Raw genomic sequence first — 17,536 nt, 5'->3', positions numbered from 1 at the left:
CCAATCGATCCAGGGAATCTGTCCTCCGGATCGTTAAAAAGTGCATGGATTTGGTTAATCGATCAACAATTTCCCAAACTGTGTCATGGCCTCGTCGTGTCCTCGGTAAACCCACCACAAAGTCCATAGTAATATGTTCCCATTTCCACTCAGGAATAGGAATCCGCTGAAGTAACCTGGCAGGTCTCTGGTGCTCAGCCTTCACCTGCTGACAGACAAGACATCTAGCTACAAATTCCGCAATGTCTTTCTTCATACCGTTCCACCAGTAAGAACGCCTCAAATCTCGATACATGCGGGTCCCGCCTGGATGGATCGTAAATCGAGAGCGATGAGCTTCCTGAAGTAGCTCCTATAAGACTGGATGAGACTGAGGTACACATAACCTGTCTCGAAAGTATATAATACCCTCCTCGTCTCGTGTGAACTCGGTCTGCTGCCCGCAAGTTATCTGGCTGCCAATGAACTACAAATGTTGATCACCAGCCTGGGCCTCTCGGATCCTCGTCCTGATCGACGACTGAGCAACCATGGTAACAAGAATACCCTGCTCTGTCTGTCCCTACTCCTCAAGGTCTAACTCAGAGAAACCCTAAATCAAGTCTGTAACTGAAACTCGGTGGCAAGCCAAAGTCCCTCTGGACTTCCTGTTGAGTGCATCGACAACCACATTAGCTTTCCCCGGGTGGTAGCTAATGGTACAATCATAATCCTTCAGGAACTCCATCCATCTCCTTTGTCGGAGATTAAGCTCCTTCTGGGTGAAAATATATTTGAGACTCTTATGATCAGTGAGAACCTCAAATGTAATGTCGTACAAATGATGTCGCCAATGCTTCAAAGCAAAGATGATGGCAGCTAACTCCAGATCATGAACTGGGTAGTTCTTCTCACGCTCCTTCAACTGTCGAGAAGCATAGGAGACTACCCTGCCGTGCTGCATCAGAACAACGCTCAAACCCTGAAGAGACGCGTCGGTGTAGAGCACGAATCCTTCCTCTCCAGAAGGTAAAACCAAAACTGGAGCCGACACTAATCTCCGCTTCAGCTCTTGAAAGCTGGTCTCGCAATCCTCGGATCATGTGAACTTCATGCCTTTCCTGGTAAGGCGTGTTAGCGGCATAGCAATACGCGAAAAACCCTCGATGAACCATCTGTAATATCCTGTTAGTCCCAGAAAACTGCGGATCTCCTGTACTGATTTTGGCTGCTCCGAACTGGTGACAGCCTCAATCTTTTGAGGGTCTACTGAAATACCTCTGCTCGAGACCACATGTCCCAGAAAATCGACTGAGGATAACCAGAATGTACACTTGCTGAACTTCGCGTACAGTTGATGTCGTCGAAGAGTCTCCAAAACTGTGCGAAGATGCTGCGCATGTTCCTCTTCGGAACGTGAGTAAACCAATATATCATCGATAAAAACGATAACAAACTAATCAAGATACTCCAGAAAGACGCGGTTCATCAAGTCCATAAACACCGCTGGAGCATTGGTAAGCTCAAATGGCATTACCAAAAACTCATAATGACTGTACCTGGTATGGAAAGTTGTCTTCTGAATATCAGATTCTCTAACTCTCAGCTGATGATACCCAGATCGCAGATCAATCTTAGAATACACTAATGTACCTCTGAGCTGATCAAACAAATCCTCGATCCGTGGTAAGGGGTACTTATTTCTGACGGTCACTGCATTCAACTGTCTATAGTCAATGCATAATCTCATTGTACCATCCTTCTTCTTGACAAATAACACCGGAGAACCCCATGGAGAAACACTAGGGCGAATAAATCCCCTGTCTAAAAGGTCCTAGAGTTGAACCTTCAGGTCGTTCAACTCTTTTGGTGGCATACGATAAGGAGCTTTCGATGCCGGTGCGGTCCCCGGAATCAGCTTAATAGCGAACTCCACTTGCCTTCTGGGAGGCAAACCTGGTAGCTCCTCTGGAAATATATTTGGGTACTCTCGGACTACCGGAACATCGGAGAGCTGCGAACTACCGTTGTTATCAGTACTAATCAAAGATAACAGAAAACCCTGACAACCATGCGACAGCAGCTTCTGAGCCTGAATCGCTGAAATGATTGATATGCCGTCATCTCTGATGCCAGTGAAATCCCACGAGGGTTGGTTCGGAGGCCGGAATGTGACCACCCTCGTCTGGCAATCAACAATGGCATGATATGCTGACAAACAGTCCATGCCAAGTATAATATCAAAATCGACCATTTCCAATACTAAAAGATCTACCGTAAGTATCAGGTTGCCAAAATCTAACGGGCAACCTCTGACCTCCTGAGTGATGTCCAATGAATCACCGGACGGTAGGGAGACGGTCAGTCGCTGTAGTCTGAAAGTGGGTAGTCTACCAATCTCCCGCATAAAAGTATGAGATATAAAAGAATGCGAGCTACCAGTATCTATCAGTATATCTGCAGATAAGGCATAAATAGAAATCGTACCGTGAAAAACGGATCCATCGGCTCGCTGCGCATCCTCTCTGGTGATCGCATAAATACGCCCAGTCTCTGGCGGAAGAAGAGGTGGTAACGCTGCTTGCGACTGCTGCGTCTGGGTAGGAGCCTGCCACTAAGGCGGTGATGGATATTGTACTAGAGAAGTCTGAGAGGGCGGCAACTGATACTGTACCGATGGCTGGGACTGCGTCTGATACTGAGCCTGTGACTGGGGCTACAGCTGATACTGCCTCTAAGTCAGATAATGAGGTCTCGGAACGGAGCTCTGGGGTACTATGGGAGTACTGGGGTACTCCTGTCCGAGCATGCCAAATGCAGCTGCTGCAGGGGGAGCAATCCGCTGCTGGCCATGTGAAGGTTGGGCTCTTCGCCCTCCTCGATAAGTTCCGGACTGACTGAACTGTCCTCCATGACCAGACCCTCCTGAAGTCATATGCTGAGTCTTCTGCGGACAATCTCGGCTCTGGTGCCCAGGCAGTTTGCAATGAAAACAAACTGACTGTCCCAGAGAGCAGGCTGGGGTGATGTGATCTCTGGACCCACATCTGAAACAGCAAATGTCGCTGGCGGGTTGCTTCCGGTTCTGCTGTGGAGACCGGAAACGTTCTGAGGAAGACTGCCCTAACTTTTGAGGCCTACGAAATACCCCAGAAGTACCATGACCTGGCTGACTGCGACCGCTCTGCTTCTGTATAGCCTGTGGCTGCTGGATCTGTCCAGACGTCTAACCAGGCTGCTTCCTTTTTCTGTCCAGAAACGCTCTCTGCTGAGTTGACTCAATCATGAGGGCTCTGTCCAACGTCTCCAAATAAGATGTGCAACCAAGACCGTCAAGCCTTACTTGCAAATGTCCATCCAGCCCCTGAATGAACTGCTGCATACGTGAACTGTCCTCAGCAACTAGCTCTGGACAAAATCTGGCCAATCTGTCAAACTCTGCATTATACTCTGTCACCGACCGGTTGTTCTGTCACAGACTCAAGAAATCCTGTCGGCAAGCCATCTGATAAGCTCTTGGGAAGAAGCGGCTTTCAAAAGCCTCTCTGAACTTGACCCAAGTAATGTTCTGCTCGTCAATGATGGAACGCTGATTAACCCACCAAGTGTCGGCCTCGTCCCGTAAGTGAAAAGCAGCCAGCTCTGCTTTCTCCCACTCGGAGCAAGCCATGTAGAAGAAGGTCCGCTTCATCGTCTCAATCCATGACAGGGCCACACTCGGATCAAGGTCTCCTCGGAAGAGTGTAAATCAACTCTTCATCGACTCTGCTAATGCTGGGATTCGAGCTCGTGCCGCGATAATGCCAATGAGATGTGTCAGAACGGTTGCCTGAACTGGCGGAAACACTGGAACTGATGCTATAGGTGGTACCGCTGGATAGACCAGGAGAGGTACTCCCAGTGCTGCTGCATAAACTGGGGCATATGCCATCGGTGGCACTGTAGGGTCAACATAGGTGGTCGCAGCTGGATGTACGGTAGGTAGTGGTACCGGATGTGGAGCAACCGGTATCGCTGGTGCAGGTACTGCGGGGTATAAAGTAGGTAATGGGGGCACAGGTGCCACTGGTGTCGGGTACACAGTAGGTCCAGGTGGCTGTGGTGCCGGGTACGCCGTAGGCTGGGCCGGAGCAAGTGTGGGGTATGCCGGTAGTACCCCTAGTTGTACCGTAAATACAGTAGGCGTGGATACAGTCCGTACAGCCGAGGTAGGTACGTCTAAAGGAGCCATCGGGATCTGACAGTCCGACGCACCCGCAGTATCCTGAGTATGTCCCTGACTGACAGGCTTAACCCTAGTAGGCATCTCTGGCAAGTCCAAAGATCCCAAGGTCCTCGTACATGGTCGTCCAGCACCGCGTCTCGCAGCAATACGTGTAGATCTCCTCATATCTGTTAAGTTATATAACAGGTATTACTATAAGTATAACAATCATAAAATAAACATCAAACCTATTTGCCGTCTGGAGATGTTCCGTCGTTGTCCAGTCCCCATATTACCTCGGAATTCCGTACAAGAAAACCACCGGAAATTCATATAAATCTGAAACGGAAGTCTGACTCGCAAACTTGGGCTAACCCAAATATCCAGAACACCAAAAGCAGGTATCATAACCCACTCTGATACCAATAAATTGCTATCAGATAAATCTCAAAATTCGTAACATGATAAACAACAAGTATCGCCAACCTGGCTCTGATACCAAATAAATTGTCACGCCCCGGGGGAGTCCCTGTCCGAAGAAATTTCAGCAGCACCTCCCTTGTACGGGTGACAATTTGAAACTTTTCTACAATGCCCTCAGGGCCACATATACATAGGCCAATACGGCCGGAACAATAACAATAATATAATGCAATCACCCACGTAGTTAATAATTAACAAAGTAGAACAGTGATAAGAAGACTCAAAAACAACCATACTCAACTACACTCATAAAGCACAAAACCGATATCCTATTCAACTACACTCATAAAACACAAATCACAAAGAACTTACCTCTTCTGCCATCTAAGCAGGCATATAGCAAAACAAATCCAAATAAAACTCATCGACAATATCCATAAGGTAAATTAATACAAGTCCAGATAGTGCAATAAGAAACATAACAAAAGACTAAATAACTCTGGATCTTGAGGGGACTAGCGACTGAAACTCTCCGGACAGCATCAACCTGAAAATAGCAACGGAAGAGGGTGTGAGTCCAACACTCAGCGGGTACAACTGATATGCATAATAAAGAAAATAACAACCAGCACTAATTATGCGTACAGTCTCCTGATACAAGAAGGATAAATGCAACTGAATAAAGCAGGAGAAAACTGTACTAACCAGACCTATAAACAACAGGGTCGCCAAACCGAGAGTGTCATAAATCCGTATGCATGTCAATCATATGCATATCTATAAAGTAAATGCAGCAAACACAAGCAATAAATGTATCATGCATATGATGTCAATGTCATGGTCACCCCTAACGCCAGTAAGCCATCTCACACACAATGGTGAGACCGAGTGGGTAGGGTTGTGACAACCGTGCACTCTGCCATCACTACTCCTGATGAGTGACCGAGTGGACGGGATGCTGTTGTTAGGACCAAAAGTAGCTAGAGGGGGGGTGAATAGCTCGTCGCGTGCTCGTTGCTCGGTGTTGCTTATTTCTTCAAGAATGCGCAGCGGAAAATACATAAACACACACAAACACGCTAACACTAGGAGTTTACTTGGTATCCATCTCCAACGGAGATGACTAATCCAAGGATCCACACCACGCACGCACCCTCCACTATGAAAACACTCCTTTTCGGTAACTACCGAGGGCGGAGAAGCCCTACAAGACTCTCAGTACAAGAAGAAGTAAGGGTAGTAAAGAATAAGCAAAGCTTACAAGAAACAAGAAAACCCTAGCTTCTTCTTCTTCGCAACTCGCCTCTTGACTTGGATGAGCCTCCAAGAACCTTCAAGAACTGGCGGTGAGGAGCTTAGAGAGTCTGGGGAGGAGCTGTGATGAATCGGTGAAGTTCTAATCGCACGCCAACAGCTATAAACGACGCCAACGGTCGAATCCCAATCGATTGGATTGCTCCCGATCGATCGGGGAGGCTTTGGATCGATCCACGGATCGATCCGGCGCCTGGTTCTGCAACATGCGGATCGATCCACGGATCGATCCGGCGCTTATCGCGCGGCGTCCCAATCGATCGCGATCGATTGGGACCTCGATCGATCCACGGATCGATCCGGAGGGGTTGCGAGGACTCACCGGATCGATCGGCGGATCGATCCAAACTTTCGATCGATCCACCGATCGATCCAGATCTGCTGATCGATCCGGATCGATCGAAACTTTGGATCAATCACGGATCAATCCAAACTGCTGGATCAATCCACGGATCAATTCAAACCTTGGTTTTTGCCCAAAACCAAGTCCAAAGCCCCCTAAACCAACATCTAGTCAACCATGACTTGTTGGTACATAAGACCTAGCATCCGGTCACCCTTGACCAACTAGGACTCTCTCACCAAGTGTCTGGTCAATCCCTTTGACCCACTTGGACTTTTCTCTTCTTGCCAAGTATCCGGTCAGTCCCTCTGACCTACTTGGACTTTTCTTTCTCGTGCCAAGTATCCGGTCAATCCCTTTGACCTACTTGGACTCTCACCAGATGTCTGATCAACCTTGACCCATCTGGATTTCTCTTGCCTGGCTTCACTCACCAGGACTTTTCCAATTGCCTAGCTTCACTCACTAGGTCTTTCACCTGGCTTCACTCACTAGGACTTCCCAATTGCCTAGCTTCACTCACTAGGTCTTTCACCTGGCTTCACTCACCAGGATTTTCCTCCTGCCTAGCTTCACTCACTAGGACTTCCCAGTCAAGTATCCGGTCATCCTTGACCTACTTGACTCTTCTTCAATCAACCTTGCATTGTCAAACATCGAAACCCAAACCAAGACTCAAGCTTGGTCAACCAGGTCAACCTTGACCTGAGGGATGTTGCACCAACAATCTCCCCCTTTTTGATGTTTGACAATACCAACACTATCACTTACAATACCACATGTAAGTTAGGCTAATCCCATAGCCTAAACCTTCTTCATGCCACTAGGTAATGAATACATAAGTTAAGCCCTTCATTCTCCCCCTAAGAGGGCAAACTCCCTCTAGGTAATGAAAGCCTAACTTACTCCCTTTCATTCTCCCCCTATTGGCACACATCAAACCATGCCCCATTTTGGGCACACATCAACCCATGCCCCATTTTGGGCACACATCAACCCATCGTAACTCCCCCCTGAAGTGCCACTCCATTTGTTGAAGACTCTCCCCGAAGAGTTGCTCATCGTTGTTCACAACATCACTCGTTGTGATCAACACGATAATGAAGGTCCCATACCCTTCATTTATCCTTAACTTCTCCCTCAATGTTGACAAATACCCAACCTTGAGCATTTTCAACCACTTGAGTGTCCACTTGAAATAATGAGGATATCCACTCCCCATTTTTCCCATTTCAAGTTTAAATGCTCAACATTGAGCAAGTTCACAACAGAAGGTTAACCACCTTCCAAGGTTCATGAAAAATAATTTTCATGTCTTTAAAGAGTCCCTCCCCCTAAAGACATGGTGGTAACTTCTGTCATTGCACCAACAATGACTTGGAATCCCTAAACCTTTAGGAAACCCAAATTTAGAAGTTTTGAGGTTCAAATATTCAAAATTTGAAACAACCTCAACCGAAACTTCTACTTAGTCTTCGTTAACCAATCCATCCTTGTTTTCAACATGAAAATACCCTTTGTATGTATACAAATGTATTTAAGGGGTTTGGAATGGTTACCTAGACTCAAAGAGGTTCAAAGATGCTGAAATCAGGCCTTCCCAGCCAAAATCAGCAACTTGGATCGATTGGAGTTGGGTTCCAATCGATTGAACCTTTCTGAATCGATCCACCGGATCGATTCGGTCCCTGATCGATCGGCTGATCGATCCAGCGAGCTTCTGCTCGCGGGAATTGCCGTTTGAATCGATCCATGGATCGATTCATGGAACTCCAATCGATCCATGGATCGATCGGAGCTCTGATAGTTGCTGAAATTCCATTTCAGTCAACTTCAGAAACCCCTAGAAAATTCTACAAAAATTTAAAAATTATGAAATTTCGTGTAGACATTATTTAGGGCATACTTAATCATGGAAAAATAGCTTTCTATGAAAATACATCATATTTTCAAAGATTGACACAAACTTGAAAGCTTGCAAAAACTTTAGTGTTTTTCTTCAAGTTTGTGTCTAACTATTCAATGGTGATTACTATCAAAAGATAGCCTTCACCAAGGTTTTCCAAAAACATTTTAAAAATATTTTCAAAACCAATATCCCATCATGTTCCTTGGGCATAATGCACATGGCTTGTACATTAGCTTTCCCAATGATGGGAAAACACATAACTATGTGTTTTGATGAACTTAAAACTCAAAAGAATGCACTAAATCAACATCTTGAGTTTTGTTCATCATCCTAACATCTCACTTGTATATAATATGCACTAAAACACATATAAGTCACCTTATAGGTCTTTGTGAGATGTAAGATTTTGGTTTTGCCCTATTCTAGGGATCATGCATATCTATCTAGGCATTTTAAGAGGTAGACATCCACAAAGGATGTTACTTGTTGATTTACTTGTTAAACAAATGTCACTTGTTTATTCCACCTGTTTTAAACAAATGGCACTTGTTTAACTAATGCCATATGTCCTTAATTTTTTTTTTTTTTTTTAAAGAAATAAACATAATGCATGATAATGTTATGTCATACATCAAAATAAAATAGCTTTCAAAAGAAAGATTCCTATAACTACATGATGTATGTATGACATGACATGGTATTTTTGTATTTTTCATGATAAGTCATGAATGCAAAATACAAATAAGATTAAATATGATGTCATGGCATATTATGAGCAAACAATCATGGCAAAGTTTAGCATAAATAAAATATACCTAGATTACCTATCTAAGTATCGTTAATCTTAGCTAATCCTAAGACTTAAACCCTAGCTTGCCCAAAGTGCTTCAAGAAAATGCCAAAGCCTAAGTTTGCATTTCTTATTCCCTTGATTAATTTATGCCAATTAAAATGAACATGTCCTCAAATGTTGGCATATTCCATTTTTCCTCAAGAGCAGCACTTTTAAATTTAAGGCCCGGATTGCCTTAAATTGCCTAAGAGTATACCAAAAACCCAACTTGATAGTTCTTATTAATTTTCCAATATGTGCCATTTAAGATTAAAATCAAATCTTCCACCATTAGGCACATTTTACTCTTTCACGGAGTAAATAATAGGTCCATTTCATTTTCAAATGTTAACTAAACCTTGAAAATGCTCCTTGAGTGTCAATTTCCTCAAAGTTGGGTTAACTACCCTTCTAATCGGAGTTGACACTCTCTAACCCATCTATGGGGTAGAGAAGATGCTCCTAGGAACCCAACACCTATTGGTGCTCCTTGGATGCTCTAGGTACTCACTAGGGATAACTTCCCTAGATACCTTCCTAGTGACCTTGTTGGGCTTCTTAGAAGCCTTGGTCACATTTTCTAGGTCAACTCTAGGGATAACCTCCCTTGTGACCTTGTTTGTGACTTTCTTAGACTTCTTAGAAGTCTTAGTCACATTTATTGCAAAAATACTCTTAGGGATGACTTCCCTAGTATTTTGGCTTGACCACTAGACCTAGGGTTTGTTCCATAGCTATATGGAACTCTATGGTAAGTAGGCACATCCTTCTTAGCCTTTGGTTTGTATCCCAAACCTCTATGGCCATTAGATGACCTTTGTGCTCCTAGACCTAGGTTATGCTCATTTTGCCCTAATAGGATATTTTCCATCCTTTTTAGGGTCTTTTCCATTTTATCAAGTCTTGACCTCAAGACTTGATTTTCTCTCACTAAGTCCTTAGTATTTGACCCATGAGCATTTTTGTTTCTAGGCTTGTATCTAAAATCCTTAGAGTTTACGCCTAGATTTTTACCTACAATCCTAGCCTTAGGTGTAGTAGTTTTAGCATGAAAAGCTATATGTTTTTCTTTAACACTATCATGCTTTCTATTTTCATGGTAAATAGCATTAAAATGATATAAATTTGAACTATCATGCTTTTTACCATAATGTAGAGGAGTAGGCTCAATAAATGTTACCTTCTTCTTTACCTTAGAGGCTCCCCCTTGACTAATGCCTCCTTGAGCCTTGACCATCTTCTTCCCCTTGAGGCATTGACTCCGGTAATGCCCCTTTTGATTGCAAGAGAAGCATATGATATGCTCCTTGCTCTTCTTTGTCCCGGGGGTGGTCTCCTTGGGCTTCTCCTTGCCCTTTTTCGTCACTTGACCCTTCTTCTTGGCCAAGTTGGGACACTTGCTCTTGTAGTGCCCACTTTCCCTACACTCAAAACATATTATATGATTTTTATTTTTAATTGAAACATTTATACCTTCTTGTGTAGGGATGGCACTTGCTCCTCCATTTGCTATTTCTTGAATTTCGGAGGTGGCACCATCTTCTTCTTCTTCACTTGACCCGGATGTAGAAGCTTCTCCTTCTTCTTGATCCGGCGTCACCAAGGATTGCTCCCCCTCAATCCTAGAGGTGGAGGCTTCATCATCTTGAATGTGAAACAAGGAGTATGCTCCCTCCTTGTTCCCTTCGGTGCATTCCCTTGAGGATGAAGCTTCTTGGATTTCCTCTTCTTCGGAGATTGAGTATCTCTCAACCTCGGGGTCCTCCTCTTGGTCTTGCTCCAAAGAGTCACCCTCTTTGGATTCTTCATGATCTTGTACAGTGGAGGGGATCTCTTCATGAAGCTTGGCCAATTTGCTCCAAAGCTCCTTGGCATCTTCGAATTCTCCAACTCGAGCCAAGATGTGGCTAGGCAATAAGTTGACCAGAAGCTTGGTCACTTTGTCATTTGCCTCGCCCCTTTGAATTTGCTCTGAGCTCCATCTGCTTTTCTTTATAAGCTTGCCCTTGGAGTTTGTTGGAGCTTTGAAGCCTTCCATTAGAGCAAACCATTGCTCTATCTCCATCATAAGAAAATTTTCGATTCTTGATTTCCAAGAATCAAAACTCGTAGAAGTGTATGGTGGAGCCACCCTTGTATCAAATCCAAGTCCATCTTGGAATTGCATCTTGAAGTTGAGCTTCTTGAATTCTTTGACTTTGATGAATTTGCTCCAACTTCTTCACCCTCTAGCTTTTGTTGTTATGCTTGACACTTCCGGCGATGATTCCGGTGAAGAGCAACCTCGCTCTGATACCACTTGTTAGGACCAAAAGTAGCTGGGGGGGGGTGAATAGCTCGTCGCGTGCTCGTTGCTCGGTGTTGCTTATTTCTTCAAGAATGCGCAGCGGAAAATACATAAACACACACAAACACGCTAACACTAGGAGTTTACTTGGTATCCATCTCCAACGGAGATGACTAATCCAAGGATCCACACCACGCACGCACCCTCCACTATGAAAACACTCCTTTTCGGTAACTACCGAGGGCGGAGAAGCCCTACAAGACTCTCAGTACAAGAAGAAGTAAGGGTAGTAAAGAATAAGCAAAAGCTTACAAGAAATGCAATAAAAACCCTAGCTTCTTCTTCTTCTCGTTGCAACTCGCCTCTTGACTTGGATGAGCCTCCAAGAACCTTCAAGAACTGGCGGTGAGGAGCTTAGAGAGTGCTGGGGAGGAGCTGTGTTGAATCTGGAATGAATTGGTGAAGTTCTGCCGAAGGAATCGCACGCCAACAGCTATAAACGACGCCAACGGTCGAATCCCAATCGATTGGATTGCTCCCAATCGATCGGGGAGGCTTTGGATCGATCCACGGATCGATCCAGAGCGCCTCTGTGCTCTGGAAACATGCCTGGATCGATCCACGGATCGATCCAGCGCTTATCGCGCGAAGCAGCAGCGTCCCAATCGATCCACTGATCGATTGGGACCTCTGGATCGATCCACGGATCGATCCAGAGGGGTTCTGTTCGCGGGGACTCACCGGATCGATCGGCGGATCGATCCAAATCTTCTGGATCGATCCACTGATCGATCCAGATCTGCTGGATCGATCCACGGATCGATCCAAATCGATCCACGGATCAATCCAAACCTCTGGATCAATCCACGGATCGATTCAAACCTTGGTTTTTGCCCAAAACCAAGTCCAAAGCCCCCTAAACCAACATCTAGTCAATCATGACTTGTTGGTACATAAGACCTAGCATCCGGTCACCCGACCAACTAGGACTCTCTCACCAAGTGTCCGGTCAATCCTTTGACCCACTTGGACTTTTCTCTTCTTGCTAAGTATCCCGGTCCTCGACCTACTTGGACTTTTCTTTCTCTTGCAAGTATCCCAATCCCTTTGACCTGCGGACTCTCACCGATGTCCGATCAACCTCGACCCATCCGGATTTCTCTTGCCCGGCTTCACTCACCGGGACTTTTCCAATTGCCTAGCTTCACTCACTAGGTCTTTCACCGGCTTCACTCACCGGATTTTCCTCCCGCCTAGCTTCACTCACTAGGACTTCCCAATTGCCTAGCTTCACTCACTAGGTCTTTCACCGCTTCACTCACCAGGATTTTCCTCCCGCCTAGCTTCACTCACTAGGACTTCCCCAAGTATCCGGTCATCCTTGACCTAGACTCTTCTTCAATCAACCTTGCATTGTCAAACATCGAAACCCAAACCAAGACTCAAGCTTGGTCAACCAGTCAACCTTGACCCGAGGGATGTTGCACCAACAAAGCCGGAGTACACCTATCCTCCTACCCCAAATCATAAACGGGGAGCTCAATGCTCTTATCTCCGTTATCGATGGCGGGGAGGAATTTCGGCCTACCACGTTGCGTCACACACACTACCCATGAGTGGACCAACGGCCAACAGAGTCCAACCGCACGGCCACCACTGCTACACTAAACCAAATAAGCCAAACAGAGAACCATCGGCTACTACGAGTCACTGCACAACGGAGCCAAACAGCAGAACTGCCACACACTTATCTGATATACCACTAACCCATGAGTGGTGGTGTGTACAGATACATGTAACTGGCGCTGTGCTCGACAATAATGGAGCAGACTATCGCACAGTATGCAATCATGCGAGATGATGCATGACACTAAACATGGCAATATCCTGAACAACATAGCAATATCCATATATAAATATAAAATGTGTACCATAGGACAATGAATCAAATCAAAGGTACACAGATCAGATAAGGTACCAAAACCCCTAGGTCCTGAACATAATTTATAACATGAATGTGTCACTACCCCTATAAGCATATATAATCAGATAAGTACTAACATGATGTGCATAACAAATAAACAAACAAGCATGTAACAGATCGGGTAGTGATCAACCGAAGCAGATAAGAAAATACAATCGTTGCTATTTATTAAACATATTACTATGCATGTCAAATGATATAAAGTCAAAGTACCCGCCTCCAATAGAAAAGTCTGAACCGGTAATCGAGATACTCGTCTCACGTCAAAATCCTGTGATATCAAAATCTCCAAACCTATTTAATAATCTTATCCTTCCTTAAAATGGAATTGATCCCATGAAACAAAACAAAGCAATGGATTAAATTCAATACTAATCCAATTAGTTTCTACGCAACTACTACACAAGCTTCTACGCGTCCGATTAGTTTTTCGACTGCTCTGGCTTCCTGTTACTGCCCTACTAAAACTCTATTATGCCTGACTGCCGTCGAGAAGCTGATCAAACATTGAACTCGAGCCAATTGCCTATGAAACATGTTTGGTAACAAAGTATTAATTCCTATACTTAATTACTACAGACGGAAAGTGTAGCTTGTTACACTTTTCGATACTTTTTATACTTGATCCCCTCTTCCGGCGGTTTTGGAAGAGGTATTTTAGTGGATTACCAATCGATAGGTCAATGGGACCCGAGTCTTGGAGTAGGAGTCACCGAAGGCTCCGAACCAAGTAAAGTCAAATCGCATCTTTTGCTTTTCTATTTTTATTTGTATTTCTGCTGCACATACTTTGATTTCAAAACTAAAAAGATAGGATTTTTGAAAACCACGTGATTTATCCCCCCTCCTTTTCACGTGCGTCTCAATCCAACAATCTTGACCATTCAAAATTTGTAGAACAATTCTTTTTTGGTCATCTAATCGATTGGTGAACCATACCAACTGATTCGGCAGCTTCTAATTGATTGCCCCAATCGATTCAGAAGTTTTCTATTTTCACAAGAAACTCTTAATTGGCTTCCCAATAGATTCCAACACCTATTGTACTTTGATGAAAAAGCTCCAATCGATTGCCTTAATCAATTGGCCTTAGAGTAATTGATTTACCAATCGATTCCAAACTCTACTGTTCTTTGTGAAAAATAGCTCCTAATAGATTAGGCAATCAATCTTATCAATTAGAGCACGCCTCAATCAATTAGTCTAATTGATTGACACTGCCTTAATCGATTGAGCTAATTTATCAGGAAGCTTTCTATGTTGTCACGAAAACATGGCTAATTGATTATCATAATCGATTGGTGAAAGCTTAAATTGATTCTCTAATCAATTCCAAGCCCTTCTGGTCTCACAAAAATATCTCTCAATTGATTATCCTAATCGATTGCTTAGGTCAATTGATTACTCTAATCGATTATCCAACCCTAACTCCAATAACCTGAGTTTAGGGTTTCTTTGTCCAACCTCTGGTCAACCTTGACCTGCTAGGACTTCTTCACCAAATGTCTACTTAACTTTTGACTCACTTAGACTTTTCATCTCCTGCCAACTTCTCATTGGACTTTCAATCACCAAGTGTCCGGTCAACCTTTGACCCACTTGAATTTTTCCTTGCCTAGCTCCGTTAGGACTTCCATTGCTTAGTTCCCAATTAGGTTCACTTCCTAACCCCACTAGGACTTCAATTACCTAGTTCCTAATTAGGTCTTCATTGTCTAGCTTCGCTAGGACTTCCACTGTCTATATTCACTCATTAGGATTTTTCTATTGCCTAATTCCCAACTAGGTCTTTACTGCTTAACTTCACAAGGACTTTTATTGCCTAGCTTCACTAACTAAGATTTTTTCAGTGCCTAGTTCCCAACTAGATCTTCATTACTTAGCCTCACTAGGACTGCCACTGCCTAACATTCACTCATTAGGATTTTTTCATTATTTAATCTCCAGTTAGGACTTTCCATTTCCTAACTTTCAGTTAGAATTTTTTATCACCTAACCTCCAGTTAAGACTTTTCCAGATAAGTATCTGGTTCTCCCTTGATCTACTTAACTTTTATCTTATATATTATCAAACATTGAAATTCAAATTTGAACCAACTTAAGCTTAATCAAATTGATCGACCTTGACTTAAATATGATTGCACAACACTTACTAAATTGTATGATATATAGATGCTAGTGGATTATATTTCTATGTGATATATATATGCTAGTTAAATTATATTATAAATGCTACTAAATTTATCATAATTTTAAAAAATTATATATCACTGACGTTAGAATAAATAAAATTTTAAAATTTATACATCAATCTAATTTTGATTTATAGTTAATATGATTAGGAATACAATCAAAGCCCTACATTAGAAATAAATAGAAAAGATTATGGATTTATAAGATGAAGATATCTCCATTGGTATGAGTACTTTTGGATAGAGCCCAAAAATAAATTCATGAGAATTTAGCCCCAAAGTGGACAATATCATATTATTGTGGAGATATCTGAAATCTTTTAGTACTAACAATTAGTATCAGAGTGAGGTCACTCTTTACCAGACTAACTGTCGAAAGAAGCATGAGTCAGAGTCATGATCCAGATCGAACCATGTGGGTGGAACCTTGAATGATGTAGAGGAAGCCTGAGTAGGTCAGTGACCTAATACTTGAGGGGGGGCTCTGCGCAGATCAAGAGTGGCATGATACTTGAGAGGAAGTCCTGAGCTGATCATAAATAACCTAATACTCAAGGGGAGGCCCTGAGTAGGTCAAGAGTGACCCGATACTTGAAGGGAGGCTCAACCATGAGAATAATAGTGGTCCTTTATTTGAGAGGAGGATTGTTTGGAATATAATTAAAGTCTCACATTGGAAACACATGGAAAAGATTATAGATTTATAAGATGAAGATATTTCCATTGGTTAGAGATATTTTTGGTAAAGCTCAAAAATAAATTCAAAAGGGTTTAGGTTCAAAGTGGAGATATTAAACTCTTTAATTAACTTGTCTTAAATTATGGTAACATGGTAAAGAATTTAAAAATTCATATCTCTACAAGAAACGACTAAAATTCAATTTGGCATATCGATTTGTAGTCTCGCTATATCAATTTTACTAGAAATCAATACTTTCTAGTAGCAACAGGTTGATCTCGCCAACCCCGCTCTGCTTTGGGTCGGTCGTGGTCTTGATGTTGTAAATAGAAATAGGTCTGCTTGCTTGTGACGATAGGGCATGGGTTTCTTCTCATGTTCGTTCATTTTTTTTTTCTTTTTCTTTTTCTTTTTGAGGGATTTAATTAGATGTTGAGATTTGTACCAACTTATTATGTTCGTGTTCTCGACTTCATCGTTGTTTCTATATATTTAGAGACAGGTAAGAGCATAGATGATTTTGTGAAATCCTCACGTGAACCTCATCATTCAAATATTTTACTCTTTAAATTTTATAATAAAATATTTTATCAATTAAATATTTATGAATCTCATCTATTAAATTATTATTTTCTAAATATTTTAAATTACATAATTAAATATCTCTATATATATAAAATAAATTTTATTAAATATAAAATAATAAAAAAATAAATATCTTAAATATCTTAAAAAATTAATTAGATGTTGAGATCAACCTGTTGCCACAGGCGGCGGGGGCGGCGGCGGGGGCGAGGCGAATGGGAGGCTTCGGAGGATGTGGAAGCGGACACGACGGGGAAAGGGGGCTCCTTGAACCAACTGCTCCAGCACCCGCGCCACCAGCGCCGTGTACTCCTCGAGCAGCTCCGCTACGACCGCCACCAGTATCATGATCCCTCCTCTTCTTCTTCTTCACCTTCACCTTAGAAGGAGTCGATCCTCCAAACAGATCCCTAATCCGTTGCTAACCTGGAAGTTTTGATGCCGAAATCGAGAAGACCGCCCCGATTTTATATGGCATCGGATTCCGCAGGATGAGACGAGAATCAAATTAACGGATAGGAGAAAACCAGTGGGACGGTTCGAATCGCGGCTTTCCCTATCCCATCTACTTTGATCTTATCCGATTCCGAAATCGGACCAAAATAAGTGGCTCCGTTCGGGTGAACTCAGATCCAGGGTCCCAGCTGCTCTCCAATTAGGATGGAATCAGGAGGATGTAGACGTAGGTGCGCACGAAGAGGAGTCTAGCTTATTCATGATCGCTGTCGGTAGCGCTGCGGTTTTGCCACTGGTTTTTCGATCTCGATTTGATCTTGTTTAAGTGTCTGTGAACTCTAGATGCGGA

General features: G+C 43.2%; 2 protein-coding genes across 2 annotated transcripts; both read right to left on the bottom strand.

The window, feature by feature from the left end:
- Window positions 1-3,727: 3,727 nt before the first annotated feature.
- LOC121995387 (homeobox protein ESX1-like) lies at window positions 3,728-4,210 on the bottom strand. Its single transcript, XM_042549138.1, has one exon. It carries the CDS (start codon window positions 4,208-4,210, stop codon window positions 3,728-3,730), a length of 483 nt encoding a protein of 160 aa, XP_042405072.1.
- Window positions 4,211-4,830: 620 nt separating this feature from the next.
- LOC121998296 lies at window positions 4,831-17,297 on the bottom strand. Its single transcript, XM_042553151.1, has 2 exons — window positions 16,905-17,297; window positions 4,831-5,153 (listed from the first exon to the last, which is right to left on the bottom strand). Exons 1-2 carry the CDS (start codon window positions 17,077-17,079, stop codon window positions 5,149-5,151), a joined length of 180 nt encoding a protein of 59 aa, XP_042409085.1. The 5' UTR covers window positions 17,080-17,297; the 3' UTR covers window positions 4,831-5,148.
- Window positions 17,298-17,536: the final 239 nt, after the last annotated feature.

Source organism: Zingiber officinale, chromosome 6A (assembly GCF_018446385.1).
Source record: "Zingiber officinale cultivar Zhangliang chromosome 6A, Zo_v1.1, whole genome shotgun sequence".
In the NCBI taxonomy this organism is placed as follows: Eukaryota; Viridiplantae; Streptophyta; class Magnoliopsida; order Zingiberales; family Zingiberaceae; genus Zingiber; species Zingiber officinale.
Note: the sequence above shows the minus strand (reverse complement) of the source record. Positions and strands in the feature narration are given on the sequence as shown.